Below are 21,619 nucleotides of genomic sequence, written 5' to 3' on the forward strand. Positions count from 1 at the left end.
CAACTGGAAGAAAACAAAACTAGAGGTATTTCGCATTTCATGGAAAGAGAGCTCGATTGCTTACAGAGAGGCTTTAAAAGCTGCTAGATCTGCTTATTTTTCAAACCTATTAGAAGAAAATAAACATAATCCTAGGTATTTATTTGAAACAGTGGCTAAACTAACGAAAAAGAAAGCTTCAAACACAGAAGTTTCCAAGCAGCACAGCAGTAATGACTTTATGAACTTCTTCACTTATAAGATTGATAATATCAGGGACAAAATTATAACTATGCAACCGTCTACTACAGTATCGCATCAGGCAGTGCATTGTAGTCTCCCTGAGGAAAAATTTGATTCATTCATTGCTATAGGAGAGGAAGAATTTACTAAACTCGTTAAATCATCTAAATCTACAACATGTATGCTAGACCCTATACCGACTAAGCTACTGAAAGAGATGCTTCCAGAGGTCATAGATCCTCTTCTTAATATCATTAATTCCTCTTTGTCTCTAGGATACGTACCAAAAAACTTTAAGCTGGCTTTGATTAAACCGCTTGTTAAAAAAATGCAACTTGATCCTTCAGAATTAGTCAATTACAGGCCGATCTCGAATCTACCCTTTCTGTCAAAGATACTAGAAAAGGCAGTATCTTCACAACTATGTTCCTTTCTAGAAAGAAATGATATCTGCGAGGATTTTCAGTCCGGATTTAGACCATACCATAGTACTGAGACTGCTCTCGTTAGAGTAACAAATGATTTGCTCTTATCATCCGATCGTGGTTGTGTCTCTCTATTAGTGTTACTCGATCTTAGTGCTGCGTTTGACACCATTGACCACAACATTCTTTTAAATAGACTAGAAAACTATGTTGGCATTAGTGGAATTGCACTAGCATGGTTTAAATCATACTTATCTGACCGTTATCAGTTTGTAGCAGTAAATGAAGAGATGTCTTATCAATCACAAGTTCAGTATGGCGTACCACAGGGCTCAGTACTAGGACCGCTGCTGTTCACTCTGTACATGCTACCCTTAGGAGATATCATTAGGAAACATGGCATTAGCTTTCACTGTTATGCCGACGATACTCAGCTCTATATTTCTTCAAAACCTAACGAAACTTACCAATTCACTAAATTAACTGAATGCATAGCTGATATAAAAAACTGGATGACTCGTAATTTCCTACTTCTAAATTCTGAAAAAACAGAGATTCTAATTATTGGACAAAAAACTTCCTCACGTAATAACCTAGAATACTGTCTAACACTTGATGGCTGCTCTGTTAAGTCTTCGTCGTCGGTTAGGAACCTGGGTGTGCTCTTTGATACCAATCTTTCATTTGAAAGTCACGTGTCTAGTATCTGTAAAACCGCATTTTTCCATCTTAAAAATATATCTAAATTACGTCATATGCTCTCATTGACAAATGCGGAACAATTAGTCCATGCGTTCATGACATCAAGGCTAGATTATTGTAATGCTCTACTGGGTGGTTGCCCTGCACGCTTAATAAACAAACTACAGCTGGTTCAAAACGCAGCAGCTCGAGTTCTTACCAGAACCAGGAAGTATGACCATATTAGCCCGGTTCTGTCAAAACTGCACTGGCTCCCTATTAAACATCGCATCAATTTTAAAATATTGCTGATTACTTACAAAGCACTAAATGGTTTAGCTCCGCAGTACTTGAGCAAGCTCTTAACGCATTATACTCCTTCACGTCTATTGCGATCTCAAAATTCCGGCCAGTTGATAATACCTAGAATATCTAAATCGACTGCTGGCGGTAGATCCTTTTCCTATTTAGCACCAAAACTTTGGAACAGTCTTCCTACCATTGTCCGGGAAGCAGACACACTCTGTCAGTTCAAATCTAGATTAAAGACACATCTCTTTGACATAGCGTTCACATAATACATTATAGACTTCTATAATTCAATATTAGGCTGCATAGATTAGGTCAGCTGGAACCGGGAACACTTCCCATAAATCCTGATGTACTTGTTACATCATGAGAAGAATGGCATCTACGCTAATTTTAGTGTCTTTGTTTATCCCAAGGTTTTCCCGCAGCCTGCCGGATCCAGGCCGTTTCCAGATCTGATGAAGGACCTTCGCCTGGACCCGGTGTCAACGCAGTGCTGAAGGGCCAACTAGTCTCTCCCTATGGAGGATCCCTTTCCCACTCTACAGATAACGCGTCGTCGGGAAAACTCAATTTGCGTATCTACCCCGAATTGATAAAATAAAATAAAATTCTGAATCAAAACTATAAGGAAACACCAGTAATTTGTTTAGGTTTGGTTTGTAGGGAATTCCAAACCTGCACACATATATTCAAACGCACATAACTATAGAACCCGTTCTTAATGCGCATCTGAACGCCATCAGCGTTTCTCACAGGTTCGCTAAAGTCTGTGTAGAGAGAATGGTGTCGTCTTGGCGGCCCTAATTTAAAAACAAATGATCGTTGCGACGGAAGCGAATCAATCAAAACTAACTTTAGCTGGAAAATAACTTTATTAAAGAACCGCTATAAAGCCAAAACAATCTTACGTTATATTATACATTTATCTCTGTGAAGCTGCTTTGAGACAATCTACATTGTTAAAAGCGCTATATAAATGAAAATGACTTGACTTGACTTGACGCACTGAAGCGTTTTTTTTTTTTTTTTTTTTAGTTCAAAGTTACTATCAGATTTAATGCTATACCTTGACAAACTACAGGCTACATCATTAAAAAGATATAAGACTCAAGTTTGAGTATTTGACAACTATTGTATTCTGAAAAAATTATAGTCACAGTTATGTATTAATTTGTGTCAGGAGTTATGAAATGAAAAAATGTGTCGATACCTTTAATATGAATTATTCGCGTCATCCTCTCCCATTCAGAAAAAAACTGTGCTGTTGTCATGACAGCGCTTGACAAAACAACGTCCCTCAGGGCTTTTAGCTCAAAAAATTTGCAGATTTGGAGAAATATTGATTGATTCTCATAGGTTTACATCAGATTTCTATAGACAGGAATAATATTTATTGAATTTATACCAAGCGGCTATTCTCTCTCTTGAAACCAACACGGAAGTGAGTTAAACTGCAATTCATTAACTGGCCGCTTGGGCTGGCTGCATAAGTGAGTCAAATCTGTATCTCCCCCATGTTAAAATTACCTTTAAAAAACTTTAAAGTAAAATAACTTTACAGCAGAAAATAACATGTTTATAGCCTGGATCTCTATGTGGCTTTGGTCTATGCAGCTAATTTTGCCCTTCATAACAACTGTGAGGGGGGTGCATTTTTTTATAACTCATCCGTTTAGTTGATTAATATTTACATTTCTGCATTTAAGGGTGTGGCCACTTGAGTGACAGGTGGGTTGTCGCTGATGTCAATGCTAGCAGTTTGTATGCTGTTATTATTACAAGCCGTCACTTCACCTCAGCAAATGTTGCTGCTGAACTTGCTTTCGCTGCAGTGTTTGTGCTTTTTTTTTCGGGATTGTTTCATACAATTTAATACACCCATTACTTTGGTACAAAGCCCACAGCCTTGGATTCCGTCGTTGTCGTCGAGTATCGTTCGAGAGAACAATCAGCGCTGTATTTCAGTTGTTTTCCTCTGTGAACATGCACTAATGGATGTCTGACAATTTCGTTGCTTTTTGGAGTTTTCAAATTGAACCCTCAGGGCTTCTTCGTAAGCCTTAAAATTTAACTTTATTTTTTCCCAGGATAACCAATCAAATATATTTTTGTTATATAATATTTTCTGATTTTTAGAATTTTTAGAGTTTCTATGATACTTTGCATTAATTATGTAATTTTTATGAGCTATTTTTTCCATTAGAATTAATATATATATATATATATATATATATATATATTTTTTTTTTATTCAATAAATGCAACATTTCACATCAAAATAGAGTGCAGGCCTAAAAAAAAAAAAAAATTCAAGTGAGAAGAGCGCCATCTAGTGGCTTCAAAATATATTAATATGTGTCATGTCCTATAACCGCCTATAGGCTGCCTATAGCTTTTTTATTATTTATTCATTTTTATTCCCATTCGGAAAGAAAATCATTTTTTACTAAGCAACCACTGAATGGAACAACAGAAAGCTTAGGATCTCAGCTTTTTAATGCATCTAATTACATTTATTAACTCCTAACGAGTGCTGAGTAATCCCTCTAAAACCGAGTGTACCGCCAGCAGGCGCCACCTAGCTGCGAAAATATTCATTACCATATTTTTCAAAAATTCTTCCTTGATTAACACAGTTGATGTCATTTGAAAGCTTAGAGTCTGAACTTTACAGTGAATGTATCCACTTTGAAAAACTCTTAAGTATTGCTGAGTGATTTGCTGATAAATAGAATTTCTTTTTTTTTCATAATCTATAAAATAATGTACTGCAATGTGTCAAAAACATCATACAGCTCATGAAACATTCACAGATCATTGAAAATGGCACTTCATTTTTTACAGCATATTATTACAATTAAAATTAGCCCCAAATTAACATAATCTATTGCTTTTATGACAAGATATTCTTCATGGAGAAAAAATTGCCCATGAGGGGGTGTCAAAGACTGTACAAAAAGGCTATCTCTTTTCCAAATGCTGTAACTTTTGATTCCTTTATCCAAAAAATATAATTTTTTTATCCAGATGCAGCTAACATGTAGGGGGACTTCACTAAAAAAGAATTTTCCTCCTACCTAATTTCCTTCCTGAGTTATTCCATGACAAATAAGAAAGATATGCAAAATCAAAATTATATATATATTTTGTCTTTTATCCGCAGTTTCTCTGCAGGACAATGTCCAGATGTAATGTAATTTATATTTTCAAAAAATTTAAAAAGAGTTCTTTCAAACGATACCTACCCTTTGATACCTCTCCTTGCTATTCACCTTATTTGTAACGGAAATACGGACGCAGCCAGTTGACGGTATTTTGTGCAAGACTTCCGGTCAGGCACTTCCGGTCACTGGCGAGCTAACTCACTTTAGTGTTTTAATCATCGAAATCATTGACATTTTAATCATTAGGCGCCCTACGACTGGCGACACACTGGCTGCGTGGCGTGAGCGTGGCGTTTTCTCACACCAGAAGCATGTCTGACGCCGCGCTGCTGCTGCTAGGTGACATATGATAAGCCTCATTGGTGATATATTCGACATATGGGGAGAGAGTTGTGGAAGGCCTATATGTTAAACATAAAAATATAGCAGCAAAGACAACGTCGGCAGTATTGACGGCAAATTAGGTTACAGAATATTTCGTTCTGTATTGACAGGTGCAGTATTAGAAAATCAAAATAATATTTTTTAATTGCATTTGTCAAAACCTAAACTTTCAAACATCAAAATGTCATTTATTAATATGTATTCATCTCAAAATGACATACAAATAATTGTTCCTATTCTATTTTGCCTGGAAACGCTTCCAAAACGCTTGCGTGTGGCGTGAAAAATAGGCGTCGATTCTATTTCTAGCATGCATGCGTTTTCCGCGCTGCACGAGCCGCGCCTGAGATGCGTGTCACGCAGGCAGTGTGCTAGCTCTAACCTGTTAACATGATGGGAGCCGAAATAAAAACGGACACGCATGCAGCCAGTGTGTCGCCGGCCTGATCCCTTATTTGCACTCTTGATGTTTAGAGTGTCACACCTTCATTGCTGTGCACTTTTTTTCTGCACAGTGGCTGATTTGTAGTTTGTACCACCAAAAGTTTCTATGAGTTTTCGTATTTTATCGTATTTCCCATTCATTTCCTATGTCGGTTATTTCTGACCGGGAGTAGTCAAGTCAAGTCAAGTCATTTTCATTTATATAGCGCTTTTAACAATGTAGATTGTCTCAAAGCAGCTTTACAGAGATAAATGTATAATTTAACGTAAGATTGTTTTGGCTTTATAGCGGTTCTTTAATAAAGTTATTTTCCAGCTAAAGTTAGTTTTGATTGATTCGCTTCCGTCGCAACGATCATTTGTTTTTAAATTAGGGCCGCCAAGACGACACCATTCTCTCTACACAGACTTTAAACGCGAACCTGTGAGAAACGCTGATGGCGTTCAGATGCGCATTAAGAACGGGTTCTATAGTTATGTGCGTTTGAATATGTGTGCAGGTTTGGAATTCCCTGCAAACCAAGCCTAAACAAATTACTGGTGTTTCCTTATAGTTTTGATTCAGAATTTTATTTTATTTTATCAATTCGGGGTAGATAGGCCTACGCAAATTGAGTTTTCCCGACGACGCGTTATCTGTAGAGTGGGAAAGGGATCCTCCATAGGGAGAGACTAGTTGGCCCTTCAGCACTGTGTTGACATCGGGTCCAGGCAAAGGTCCTTCATCAGATCTGGAAACGGCCTGGATCCGGCAGGCTGCGGGAAAACCTTGGGATAAACAAAGACACTAAAATTAGCGTAGATGCCATTCTTCTCATGATGTAACAAGTACATCAGGATTTATGGGAAGTGTTCCCGGTTCCAGCTGACCTAATCTATGCAGCCTAATATTGAATTATAGAAGTCTATAATGTATTATGTGAACGCTATGTCAAAGAGATGTCTTTAATCTAGATTTGAACTGACAGAGTGTGTCTGAGTAAGTGTGACTATTTTTTTTACGACCCTTTAACATATCCGAATCATGTCCATGATTTTTTTGTGTGTTCACATAGCTAATACAACAAAAGTTACCAAGTGTCATCCCATTCCAATGAAGAAAAAAAAAAAAAAAATTCAAAATTTATACGTTTTCGGTCATTTTTGACCGAAGAAGCCCAGAGGGTTAAAAACGTCAATAAAGGCTCGTCCGTTCTGCTCTCACGGAACAGATGGATTATAATATGCTTATGTAACGTTACCGTCAGATGAAATCCTGCAGGTGTCGGCGCTTTCTCCATTCATGCTATAAATGCACATCCATGAATGAGCGCGGATTTTCTAGCGCATTTACTTGAACTTCATAGGCAATATATCTATGGTTTGGGTTCTCAACCTTTTGCAAGCTGGGCCCCCCCAAAGCTGGTTCATTGCAGTCAGGGCCCCCCTCCTCCCGGCCCTAGACCCCCCCACCCCCCAGACACAACCCCTATTACACCACCTTGCATAGATAGATAGATAGATAGATAGATAGATAGATAGATAGATAGATAGATAGATAGATAGATAGATAGATAGATAGATAGAAAATATGGCACAATCAATAGTGCATAAAAACATATAATGTATAATGAACTGACATTAAAGGTCCTTGCACACAAATTCTCTTCCGAAATTTTTGCACGTTTAAAAAATAAATACGACCTCACGTTTTATTATTACATTTGCAGACTCTGAAACTTCCGTCCGTCATAATTTTTTATTCGGATGGTTTAATTTTCTGCATTTTTTGCATCCGTAGCAAATATTTTGAGGGGTGTTTTCAGGGGTGATTCTAGGATTTAAATTTTAGGGGGGCTCAGCCCCCAATGAGGGTATGGTTTTAAAAAAGTAACACTTTAGTTTAGGGTCTAATGCTCACTATTCAGTTTCATTAACATGCAGCTGGCAGGGTTAATCACTGAGGTCCTGAATGTGATGTAGGCTATAGTCAGGGGTTTCGGGGGATCCGAGGAAATTTTGATTTCTCTGATCTATTATGTGCATTTTAAGGTGTTTTGAAGGCCAAAAAAAAAAAAAAGGATAACAACAGCTTTAAAAACAATGGGCAGTCTGTCAGTGTAAACATAGGTCAACTGATAGGTTGATTTATGAATATTTTTCTTAGACGCGTTCATTTACTGAAAGCTACTAGGAAATCTAGGTAATAAACTTTATTAAATTCATTCACAATATGTAGGCTACACATTCATCATTGATCTTATGCCTAATACAGGGCCGTAGACAAGGCTTTATCATCAAAGACGTCCTAAATTTGAGGTTGTTATGAGGTTCACATTTTTTTCTGATATGTGCATTTTACAGAGGTGGACGAAGTACACAACTTCCTTACTTGAGTGAAAGTACAGATACTACTGGTCAAATATTACTCCGTTACAAGTAAAAGTTGTAAAGACCTATTTTTACTTAAGTAAAAGTACAGAAGTACTCGTTTTTAAAAGTACTTAAGTATCAAAAGTAAAAAGTAAATGTCAATGCATTGTTTTATTATTGTTGCATTGTTGTGTGTAATACTTACAGTACCTTATGCCTCTGAATCTATGCCTGCACTTATATCAATATCACATTTATTTCTAGAACACAGTTCAGTAGTGGGATTGAATGTGAGATTGATTAAGTCACTCAATAACGTCCATGGTTTCAGACACCCAAATGGCTGTTCCCTCAAATATTGCCCTATTTAAAGTTTTTTGGCTTTTAGTATGAATATGTATACTGTTATACCTTATACTGTTATCTATAAGCTTGTGTGCTCAAAAAAGTGACAAAATTCGCCTTTACAAAACCAAACCCAACGTTGAAAATGAAAATCAGGTTTATGTCAGAATTCAATGTCAGATTGACGTTGATCTCCAACATTGGACAGACGTTGTATTGTGGTTGAACATGAAAATCGGGTTGACGTCAGAAACCAACATCAGTCGGTTTCTGATGTCAATCAGATGCTGGGTTCTGACGTCAACCCGACTTTCATTTCCAACCAAAATGCAACCCCTGCAACCAAAATCATCCACTGACTGATGTTACTTTCTCCTCAAGGACCTTGACAGAATTGTAGTGGAGTAAAAAGTACGATATTTGTCTTTCAAATGTAGTGAAGTTAAAGTAAAAAGTTTCCAGAAAAAATAATACTCAAGTAAAGTACAGATACTCAAACGGTGTACTTAAGTACAGTACTAAAGTAAATGTACTTTGTTACTGTCCACCTCTGGCATTTTAAGACGTTTGAAGGCCTAAAACAGGATAAGAAATAGCTTTAAAACCATGTCAGTGGGCAGTAGATTAGTTTTCAATACCTGCTGCTCTCTCCTCATCTCCATCACCCTTTCTTTTTCTCTCAGTCTCCTCATCTTGCTCTGTCTCTTGACCGTAAACTGAAGCGTCGAGTCGTGAAGATTACAGAATCTGATTAACAAACCTGAAGCGAACACAAATTTGTGTAGCCTACACTTTATCACACATTTATAGGGGGGATAGGCAGGTGTTTTTGACAATTGAAAGCCACCAAATGACGAATATGAAAAAACGAATACGACAGTTTCGGACTCGGTCAGTGTGCACGGACTATGGCAAGCCATTTTAGCTTAAATTGTACCCAGCGTTACTCGTCGTAATTGCATTTTTACTAGTAAGAATTCAATTAGAGAGCTCTACAAATCAATTCTTACTAGTAGCAATTACAATTAGAGAGCTCTCTAATCCAATTATTACTAGTAAAAATTACAATTAGAGCACTCTCTAATTCAATTATTACTAGTAAGAATTACAATTACAAAGCTCTCTAATTCCATTCTTACTAGTAACAATTCCAATTAGAGAGCTCTACAAATACATTTTTACTAGTCATATGTCTCCATTGACTTCCATTCATTTTTAATTACGGAGCTCTACAATTGAATTGTTACTAGTAAGAATTCCAATTAGAGAGCTCTCTATTTCAATTGTTACTCGTAAGAATACAATTGCAGAGCTCTTTAATTCAATTCTTACTAGTAAGAATACCAATTAGAGAGCTCTCTAATCCAATTATTACTAGTAACAATTCCAATTAGGGAGCTCTCTAATTCAGTTGTTACTAGTAAGAATGCAATTGCAGAGCTCTTTAATTCAATTACAGAGCTCTGCAATTATACATATCTTTAATTCGTTTTTTTTACTAGTAACAATTCAATTGTAGAGCTCTGTAATTAAAAATGAATGGAAGTCAATGGAGACATATGACTAGTAATAATTCATTTGTAGAGCTCTCTAATTGCAATTGTTACTAGTAAGAATGGAATTAGAGAGCTTTGTAATTGTAATTCTTACTAGTAATAATTGAATTAGAGTGCTCTAATTGTAATTTTTACTAGTAATAATTGGATTAGAGAGCTCTCTAATTGTAATTGTTACTAGTAATAATTGAATTGTAGAGCTCTCTAATTGTAATTCTTACTAGTAACAATTCAATTGTAGAGCTCTGTAATTAAAAATGAATGGAAGTCAATGGAGACATATGACTAGTAATTCATTTGTAGACCTCTCTAATTGGAATTGTTACTAGTAAGAATGGAATTAGAGAGCTCTGTAAGTGTAATTCTTACTAGTAATAACTGAATTAGAGAGCTCTCTAATTGTATTTTTATCTAGTAATAATTGGATTAGAGAGCTCTCTAATTGTAATTGTTACTAGTAAGAATTGAATTGTAGAGCTCTCTAATTGAATTCTTACTAGTAAAAATGCAATTACGACGAGTAACGCTGGGTACAATTTAAGCTAAAACGGCTTGCCATAATAGACCTTACTGCTAAACTTTTGAGGCTCGCGCAGCCTCTCGAGGAGAAATCAATCAAATGAGCGCCGAGTCTGAGCGTAACACACACAAACTCAATTAACATACTGCGGTTAAATTTCTAAATGGGGTGTTTTTATATTTATAACATTTGATACAGTTCAGCAACATCACACAACCGATCACTTAATTAACCATCACGAATGAAAATGTGACACTGATTTCATATGACAGTTCAATAAACAAGTAAGTTAATATTAAGTCACTTACATTTTAGAAGAAATATTGACTGTTTTGGTCTATTTTAGCAGTGAAAATAGTTCCGATGAATCCAAACAAAGACCACAGCATAGCGCGTCTCACAGCAACACTCAATCGTGTTTTGAATGATTCAGTTTTTGATTCAATTGACCCATTCACAAACATCTGTCTCATTTTTGATGAATCGGCCGTTTGAATGAATCGTTTGCATGAACGACTCAATGACTCGCTTATTAAAACCTGCGCGCTCACTATTGACAAACCAATAAAATATTTATTCAGGAGTTATGTATATACAAAACGATAACTTTTGATGACAGTAGTTTATTGATAAAAAAAATGTATTTATTGAGAACCACTGGTTTAGCCCATTTGAGAGGCGGCCAAAATCAGAATTTAAAATGGACTAAATAAGCTCTCTACGAACTTGACGAGCGATGCCGCGCTGACGGACCATAGACTATAAAAAAGAGTGACTGACATGTATGCACATAAATAGTTCATAGTACATATCTATCTGTAAAATTCTGTTTATAGTAACAGCCATCTGTATATTATATTCAGTACATATCTATCTGTAAACATTCTGTTTATAGTAATAGCCATCTGTATATTATTATATTCAGTACATATCTAGCTGTAAACTCTGTTCACAGTAATAGTTATCTGTATATTATATTCATAGGACAATCTATCTGTAAATTTTTGTTTATAATAGTATTCAACTCTATATTTATTCAGTACATATCCATGTTCTGCACTTATGGAACCACTGTATATCCTGCACTTGCTGCTATTGCACTTCTGGTTAGACCTAAACTGCATTTCGTTGCCTTGTACCTGTACTTGTGTAATGACAATAAAGTTGAATCTAATCTAATCTAATCTAAAAAAATCACTGTCACAAAATGTATTATGCAGTAACTTAATATTACTCTGAGAGTGTACACTCTCAGAGCAATATTAAGTTACTGCATAATACATTTTCAACTAGCAGAATAGGACAGAATCATGATACACAGTCTCACTTGTAGCCATGTCTTTTAACTATTATAATATTTCGAAGGGCAAAAACAGGAACTTTTAATTGGCTTTACATCATCAAGTGTCACTTTAGCGCGAGGCCCTGTGCAGTCGCAGACTTGGTACTGTAAATAGCATTACCCAGAGCCGTTAACAGCCTGAGCTAACACGATCACGACGAGCTATTTGGGCGTGATTTCTCAGCCTCTTTGCCCATTTTCTGTTATCCGGGAGTGACGCAAGGCCAAGATGGCGACGGCCGGCTCCGCCCACTTTAGGCTTCAAAAATGCTCTTCAGAAACCTACGGGTGACGTCACGGACACTACGTCCATATTTTTTTACAGTCTATGATTTATACCCAAATGCGTCGATGTAATCATTATGAGCGCTTGATACTCTGATGTACTGTGTTTTCAATCCATACCAACAGCCTGAGGGCGCCCTATGCACAGTTTATAGAACAGATGAAGAAGAGCCATAATCATGTGACATTCCAGGAAGTCCCGAACACATTCAAAGCTAACAGAGATCGTTGTAACATAAAAACGCTTTGAAGACAATAAACATGATTGCAATGATATTTGATTTACCTGTGTTCTTCGAGCCATGTCAGGTATTTTCATAATAATAGATTAATGCTAATCGATATAGACTTTATCATTGTGCAGAATACTATAAAATAATATATTTTCTGTCTGATTTTTTTTTATCTGAAGCCAAATCAGATCACAGAAGATTATTTAAAACACTCGATTTGCGTTATAAAGTAAGTTTGGAGCACAAACATGGTTTTAATCTCATACATTGTCGTGTATTGATGGTGTGCTAAGCTAACATGCTAGCTAGCCCTAGGTGCACCTGTTATTCTTTTATGATTTTTTTCTAAATAGGAATGCTTACTGAAATGTTTCTTTATTCAAGAAGGGCATTTGATACAGTTTCAAATGTGAAGTGAGAACTTTGATAAAAGAAATTAGGGATTGAAACCCTATGAATAGCCTGTGAATAGCCAGTCGTTAGTAGCTATAATGCAGACAAAAGAAATGCATATTTAGAGCCATAACCAGGCTGGAGAGATGTGAATGTGTGCATGGGGAGACTGAGACTGAATGGGGCTCGTTTGCACCACAAAACAATAGAGACAATAGACTGAATAGATGATGACTAAACATCAGTAGCATTTTAGAGTCTAATCAAAATAAAGTCATATGACATGATATTGAAAAACATTTAACTAAATACAGAGTTTTAGACTTATCATCTTCAGATTTTAAATATAACATGGTCAGACATGTGGCTTTAGCTGCAGTGCATTTCTAGATTGATACAATGCCAACTTCAATTATATTTTCATGAAAATGTTTCATAAAAATACATTTCTAATAACTTTACAAAACTTTGAAACTTATGAAAAACTATTTTTTTCATTATGACAATAATTAATTCTACATTTACAATAAGCTGTCAGCTTTCAAATGAGATCATACTGGATGTCAGAGATGGGTCTAATAGTTGTTTTCATTAGTTTTTTCTTCATTTCAGAAAAAGCTCCAGAACATGAGCAGAGACCTGGTCTTTGCCTCAGGCTCTGGAATGCTACGAAAGGTGTTTTCAGCTGCTGTTCCAGTAGTGCTGTGAATGTTGTGGAGCCTTTTATTCCTGAACCATCATCACCACCTGCTCCAGATCACTCTGGCGTCAAGCCAAATAATGGTAAATCATTATTTCTCCAACATTATTTTAAACAGTATTACTTAAACAAGTAGAACTTGTTTTCCACTCAAAATAAGGCTTGTTTTTACAGAACATTAAAATTATTTCCCCCATTATAATATCAATTTCTTAACCAGCGCTGACATTTTTAAAATAAAACAATGGATCTAGGAACAGACACTCTACTGACTATAAGTAACTTTTCAACTACATGTCAACTTATTCTAACCCTTACCAGTCTACTAATACTCTAATGAGAGTTAGTAAACATGCAGGTGCAGTGTTACTTATAGATTTATAGAATGTCTTAAAGGGACCAAAATAAAGTGAAACCAAAGTAACAATTTGATGTGATCGCTAACATTGATATTTAATATTATAAAAAATAAATTAAAACAAAAAACGTTTTTGATGTCTGAAATGTTCCATCCTCAGGCCGCTCCAGATCCTGGAGAATTGTCTCCACAGATTCTTTTCCGGACATCTCGTCATCTTTAGCTTGGTCACTCCCTGGGGTATGCCAGGGTTTGTCTAGGTCTGACAGCCTTACAGCCTGTGTCCTCCGCTGCCGGGTCAAGTTCCTGTCGAGCCAACAGAGACATCAACTGGCCGGACTGCTCAGGGTGCCGTAGAGGCTTCTCCAGTAAACAAGAGCTCAACAGGTGAGACTGAAATAAGGCTGGGCAGTGCAAAGTCTACAGAGAGAGATTTTGCTATTTCATGCATAACTGAGTCAAGGTTTTAACATGTCCGATTTACTGTTGCTCGACCAGAACTGATATTTTGTAAATAAAACAATGGGTCTAGCAAGCTAATAATCGTCTCATATTTTTCTGTTTGTTTTTCAGAGTCCTTTGAGTCTCTCTATAACGTGGAAAAGCTAATTGGATCCGGAGGATTTGGCAGGGTGTTCCTGGGGACACGCAAATTTGATGGCAAAAAGGTAAATCTTACTGAATTGTACAAACATTTTGCTCTTGCATGCATCAAAACACATTTAAAACAATTTACAGATGGTTTAATACTTAGTTCAAGGCCAGGTGCTTTAATACTGTTACTTTTATTGAAACTGGGTCTTTTTTTTTTTTTGTGCAGGTTGCCATCAAGCGGATACGCAAGATTGACAATGATCGCTATCTTAATATTGTAAGTTGGCCAAAACCTGAATGTGTATCGAGTTGTTTAAGTGCAGATTACTGTAGTTAATACACCCATAGGAAGCATTAGGTATAAGTGTGATCAACAAATCAGTAGAGTGTCTGTTCCTAGATCCATTGTTTTATTTTTTTTAAATGTCAGCGCTGGTCAAGAAATTAATATTATAATGGGGGAAATAATTTTTATATTCTGTAAAAACAAGCCTTATTTTTTAGTGGAAAACAAGATAATAGTGTAAGAAAGAAGAATAATGTTGGAGAAATAATGATTTACCATTATTATATAGTATCAAGCGCTATATAAAAGAAGGTGATCTGACTATAACAATAACATTACAATGAATACAAATTTACCAAAATACACCAAATAACTTTGAGCTGAAAAGGCTCTTTTGAACGCATCTAAAAAGATCAAAGAATAGTACATTTCAAAATGATGTTTTCTTCAGATTTTTACCCAGCTAACCTTCTGTCTGCTTCTTCTCTCTAGCCTGGGAATCCCGAACCTCTCGTTACCGAAGTGGCGCTGCTGCTGCTGATGAAGCGAGAACCCATAAGCCCCTTCGTCATACAACTGTACGAGTGGTTTGAACATCCTAGATCATTCACTCTGGTTATGGAGTATCCGGAGCCCTGCGAGAGCTTGCTGGACTCAATCACTCGTCAACCTTGGAGTGACTTGTTCTCACGGGTCGTCATGAGACAGGCTGTGCGGGCAGTACAACACTGCATCCATCGTGGTGTTTTCCATAATGACATTCATGCGCAGAATTTCCTGTTTAAGAAAGACACGATAGATCTCAAGCTAATAGACTTTGGCTGCGGTCAGCTATTTAGTAGTGAAGGCTACGAGAGCAAAATATACAGGGGTGAGCATTTTTGGGAGTGTGGAAAACTTAAGGTAGTGACGTACTAATTATTTGGTGATGCTAAAAAAAAAAAAAAGCTCAACAATGTGCAAATGTCTTTCTTACAGGAGTTCCTGAATTCTGCCCACCTGAAGTCTTTACAGAACCTCGATTCCACGCCGTCCCAGCAAATGTCTGGTCCCTAGGAGTGTTGCTGTACGTGTTGTCGAACACATGTCCTCCTTTTCTTAATAGAACGGAAATCACACAAGCCAAAGTTACATTTCAGAACCCCAACTTATCCAAATGTGAGTGAATAATGATGATAACATTGATAAACACACATAAAGCAAACGATTTGTACAGAAAGTTAAAGGTTGTAGTGTGTCAGAATTTTTATATATACTGTAGTTCAACGTATAGCGAGCCAACGTATGCCAGGTCACATGGTCATGACTAACCAGCTCTCTCCTTATTAATATGTGTACAGACTGCAGGGATCTGATTAGACAGTGTCTAGCCCGTGATCCAACTAAACGCCCCAGCTTAGAGCAGATGTTACAACATCAATGGTTTGATCGTACAACATCAATGGTTTGATCGGAGAAGCTGAGGAGATTCACTCGATCAGTTTCAGGTGTGAGGAAGTGTAACAAGCAGAGTAGGATTATTATCTTTTGTCTTAAATTCTGGATTATTTGTAGTGAGATTTTCAAATTTGTGTTCATTGTATTGTTATTGGTATAGTCAGAACACCTTCATTTATATAGACACTCTACTGACTATAAGTAACTGTTATAACTAACAGTCTACTAATACTCTACTAATACTCTAATGAGAGTTAGTAGACATGCAGGTGCAGTGTTACTTGTAGATTTATAGAATGTCTTAAAGGGACCAAAATAAAGTGAAACCAAAGTAACAATTTGATGTGATCGCTAACATTGATAATTAATATTATAAAAAAATTAATAAAACAAAAACAGTTTTTGATGTCTGAAATGTTCCATCCTCAGGCCGCTCCAGTTCCTGGAGAACTGCTTCCACAGATTCTTCTCCGGGCATCACATCCGCAATCACTGCACTGACGAGAATGTCTCCCAAGCGTTGTAGGTGTTGCGTGGCTGGATGTAATAATCCAACGTAGCCTCTCTCTATTTTACCCAGAGATGTTGCTTGCCAGACAGACGCAAAACCGCTGACCAAGTCTGTTGGTACTCGGTTATCAATGCAGACGTTTCATGTTCAGGTATGTTTATGTATTACATGATACTGCTTATACAGAGGACCTATAACTAGTCTTGTTACACAATAAGTGTCACATAACAGTAACACACAACTACTTTGTATATTACAGGTGTCCAGACGACAGATACATTTTCGGACATTGACAGTTTGTCACCAGCAGCTGGTTTAACATTTAAGGACCTCTACACCTATAAAGTGGCCATCAAAGAGACCTCGTGTGGAACTGGAGGAAGAGGATGACGAAGAAACCCTAATGGACACATCATCTGTAGTAGCACCTGAAGAGCAAGATTATACATTTGATCCAGCAGAGACGGACACAACTTTAACGGAGACAGCAGACATGTCGTAAGTTTCAAAACTGTGCATTTGTTTTAGAACAGGGGTGTAAAACTGAGTTCCTTGTTGGCCACAGCACTGCAGAGTTTACCTCTAATCATTATTAAACACACCTGAGGCAGCTAATCAACTCTCTAAGGCTCATTACAAAAGATCAAGTATGCCTGTTGACCCTTCTGGAACTGAGTTTAACACCCCTGGTTCAGAATTTTATTATTTTTATTATTATAATATTTTGTTACTTTTGTATTTAATATTTGTTAACCAATACGAGTTTTTGTTTCTTAGTGCTCAAGCATCTTGTCCCATTCATAAAACCAGAAAATACATAATTTTATAAAATTTATGAAAATACAACATTTTATACGAGTTGAACAAATCTGCAAAACCCATCTGCTGCACACTGGTGGTGGTTGAGGAGAGATCCCCTGACATGATTGTAAAGCGCTTTGGGTGTACAGTAGTACATATGAAAGCGCTATATAAATGCCCGATTCTATTCTATTCTATTCTATTCTAAAACTGTCAGTATTCACGCAAATGGAACAGTCAGCCGGTTCTAGGCAGTACTCCAGCTGGGAACCTCCATGTTTCTACTGCAGTATATCTTTGTGGGGCTTCGTTCTACAAATTCGAAAAGGTAAATGAAATATCAAGTACATTAACAAGTTTTTATTAACACTTTACCATGGTAAAATTTATTATTTAAAACTAATAATGTGCTACATAATCTTGGCCGCTTTTTCTGTCACCAGATATGCTCTACAATGAATCTGCAACTTTTCAAGTATGACACCTTTCGGCGCCATTCCCGATTGTACGTTGAGCCAGCTATAGTGCACAAGTGGACACGCTGGTAAAATGAGACGCTAGATCGCCTGAGTGAAAGGGAAAGGGTGATCGTTGGAGGTGACATGAGGGCTGACTCACCAGGTACATAGTTGTAAATAAGAAGGATGCATGGATGCTTGGGTATTTTCCGGATCATGAAGCATAACATGCATGGTAGTTATATAGGTAGTATCTAACTGAATTCAATGCACTTGTGGTAATAATGCTTTGTGTAATATTACTTTCAAAGGCCACTCTGCAAAGTTTGGAAGCTATACATTGATGGACCTTCAGACCAACACCGTTGTGGACACACAGCTGGTTCAGGTGGGAGAGAAGAAATATCAGTATTTAAAAAAATTACATTTTGAGAAGTTTAAAACTTCTGGTTTGTCAAAGATGGTTGTTTCGTTCCCTACTTGTCTATTTCAGAGTAACGAAGTGGGAGGAAGCTACCACATGAAAAAGAAGGATTACAGAGGAGCCTTGCCCTGTTGGAAGCTCGTGGTGTTACTCTGGAGTCTATTGTAACTGACCGCCACCCACATATACAAAAGTACCTCAGAGAACGTAACATCAACCAGTTTTATGATGTGTGGCACATCGAAAAAGGTTTTATTCATTATAAATCGTACAAATTCAATAACATAGATTTATAAGGTTATAATATGAAAATTAAGAAATTGTGACAGTTTATAGGCATATCACAAATATTTAGTACTGGCAAACTGTGAACATCACTGTATTTACTCTCAGCAGTAAAATGCTTGTCTATATTTTTATTTACAGGGATTGCGAGGAAACATGAAAACATTTCCAAGATGAAAGACTGTGAAAAATTACGGAAATGGCAGAGAAGCATTAAAAACCACATTTACTGGACTGCATCATCTTCAACCACTGGACCAGAAAGAGTGGCCAAATGGAAATCGATTCTGAACCATGTCAGGAAACGTACACACTCATGAGGATCCAAACTTTCCTGCTCGTCTACATCCTCTAAAGGGAAGCAGAGACAGAAACAAGTGGCTTGTTGCCAGTATGATACTGTAAACAAATGTTATTTTTATACAACACGACATAAAAAAAAAGAAAACAAAAGGGACTGTTAGTCGAAGTGTAAATAACCTCAAATTAAAGTTATTAGTTGCAATTAATGCAGTTTTTGTATCATTTCTCATAGGAACTCAGGCATTCTACAAGCTGGAGAAAGTGATGACAAACACGCGGATTTTGAAGGACATCACCAAACTAAGTCCACATCACCAGACTTCATCTTTGGAGTCATTTCATAGTGTCATTCTATGGTTTGCCCCAAAAAATGTGGTGTTCCCATTTCTTGGAATGTTCTGCAGGTAATTGAACTGCTGTTAAAATAACTTTACCATACCTGTCAAGTTTTGGATTTGGAAATAAGGGAAATTTTCCGGCGCCCACCGGAAATTTTTTTTTTCTTCTGTTTTTCCCCGCGTTGTCACCATAGGGTTGTCACCTTGTCACTCATCATCTGACCTCACACACTGACCTCGTGACAACTGCCACCTACAGTACCTGTAGTAGGCTACTGCAGGTGGCAGTTATCGCGAGGCTACTGACAGACTCAGATTAGGAATGTTTTTTTTGTTGTTTTTTTTTACTCCGCCCGGGCCGGGGTAGCCTTTTTTTTTTTTTTTAATAACGCAGGTTAAAAACCGGGAGATTTACGGGAAAATACTAATACGGGAGGACGGCGGGAAAGAAGGGTAAAATACGGGACTTTCCCGGCCAAAACGGGATACTTGACAGGTATGAACTTTACATCACTATAGGCTATTTTCCTGAATTGTGTCTGTGCACTTGCAGACTATACCTCGCTGCATTTCATTACAATGAAAATGCTGGTCGTGCACAAGCAACATCATCAACAGGACATCCACTATTCAAAGTGAACTTTCCAAAGGCCAGGAAAGGACAATGCACGATCAAACAAGTGAAGACACCACCAACATTCAGTAAGTAACTTCAATTTTTTTATTTTATAAAATGAAATATAAATTAACAGTGTTATTGCAAGTTTTCCTGAAAGTTAGGGTAAATTTTGTTTTATTGCACAGAGTACCTAGATGACCTGCAGGACCTAATATTTGAGCATGTTTTTGTGGAACCTGCTCCATACATGGATGAGGTACTTCAGATACCCATACCACCAGACCTTTGTGCGGAGTATGAGCGGCCAGACAAGGAGGAGGTCATCTCCACCATGGTGTCCAGATTCAATCATCAGCTTGTAGGAAACCAACATATCTGCCCTGATCATCTGGAAACTCACGGCGAACCCTCATCACCATACAGGCTGGAATCACGACACATACCCGACGGCCAAGGAAACCCCAGCACCAGCTCACAAAGGAGCGATATGCCAGAAACCTGTAACGACTAAAACACAGGCACATGGTCAATGTACAGATAGTACTTTTTATTTTTCAGCAATGTCTTTTTGTTTTTTTTATTGCACAGCCTATGCTTCATTTTGTGCTTTCTTATAATTCTATAGAGCTGTTGACAAGCACTATCTAAGACTCCTGAAGTTATTTCTTACTATTGTATATACAATGTCAAATATTCACTAGTTTGTTTACAGTATGTATTGGTTTTGTAGAATCTGCAATGTTTATTTAATTACAAGAATAAAGTAAGATCCTTCCACTAATTATTTATACAAATTGTGAAATCATTTTCTTGTATTTGCAGAGTGTATTGTGATATTAATAAATATTAAGTTTGTTCTGCCGTATGTGTTGTCAAGTTCATGATTGCAATTCAGAATATAGGTAAGTTTTTACTTTTGTGCAGTCAATATGTGTAGGTTGATTGTAGATGTAAATATATTATTATATTATATAGCCCTGCATTAAAATTTTCAAACTTTAATAAAATATAAAAACTTGACATAACATTTAAAAACACTGTTCATCGACACGTACTGGTCAATCCCACGTAGACGTAAGGTTCCATAGTCGGCTCGATAAATGTTGTATGCATTCTGAAGAGTTTAAACAAACAGGCTCCAATCCAGGATGCTCACTCATACAACTGGGAGTCTGCTCTGCTCAAGCTGTCGCATCCGTCTTTTCACCTTTATTGCCACAAATTTCGTAACATGAATACGTGTTATGAAAACGAGATCAATTATAACCGTAAGTTAATTCAGTTATACGTGTTCTACTTCCATGCAGCATATGTTCTCTGGCTCTGTAGGCATCTTACAGCAATACCCACATGAACATCTACAGTGAGTTATTGAGTTATGATGACGGAACATGCTAATCGATTAATCAATATCTCCATATTAAATCACTGGTTTGCCTGGTAACACAGTGAAGTTTGTGCCTTCGCAGCAGTCTGGCACCTTCACAGTGACAAAATGTAAGCTGCATGGCAAAAAGAAAGAAAACCATTCATTTAGATTATCTGTAACGTTAACTGGCTGCAGACACATCCAGCAAAATTAGGGATTTCGTGGGAACATACCTTGCTCATGGGTGTAATATCCACCTTCCCCTTTAATGAGGTTGGAGGAATGGCTTCAAAAAACCCATTAATCAGGCATTCCCTGTTGTGGAGTGGCTGTTTTTTGTGACGCACTAACTATATCACAGTCCCCACAGAACCACTCATCAGGAAGACACTCTTTGCACCTTGAAAAAAAAAAAAAAAAAAAAAAAAAAATATATATATATATATATATATATATATATGTAAGACATTTTTTCAGG

General features: G+C 37.0%; 1 protein-coding gene across 1 annotated transcript; it reads left to right on the top strand.

Annotated features, from left to right (window-relative positions):
* Positions 1–13,710: 13,710 nt before the first annotated feature.
* Positions 13,711–20,628, top strand: LOC311303317 (serine/threonine-protein kinase pim-2-like; the record flags this gene model as incomplete). The annotated part of the gene is made up of 15 exons (XM_084429744.1): positions 13,711–13,716; positions 13,986–14,103; positions 14,290–14,384; positions 14,537–14,587; positions 15,089–15,467; positions 15,575–15,754; positions 16,463–16,695; positions 16,804–17,042; positions 17,563–17,673; positions 17,789–17,966; positions 18,115–18,476; positions 18,654–18,913; positions 19,048–19,219; positions 19,707–19,855; positions 19,958–20,628. 7 exons carry the CDS (start codon positions 13,711–13,713, stop codon positions 16,591–16,593), a joined length of 960 nt encoding a protein of 319 aa, XP_084285870.1. The 3' UTR covers positions 16,594–16,695; positions 16,804–17,042; positions 17,563–17,673; positions 17,789–17,966; positions 18,115–18,476; positions 18,654–18,913; positions 19,048–19,219; positions 19,707–19,855; positions 19,958–20,628.
* Between the last annotated feature and the right edge of the window lie 991 nt (positions 20,629–21,619).

Source organism: Rutilus rutilus (genome assembly GCF_951802725.1).
Source record: "Rutilus rutilus genome assembly, chromosome: 14".
Taxonomy (NCBI): Eukaryota; Metazoa; Chordata; class Actinopteri; order Cypriniformes; family Leuciscidae; genus Rutilus; species Rutilus rutilus.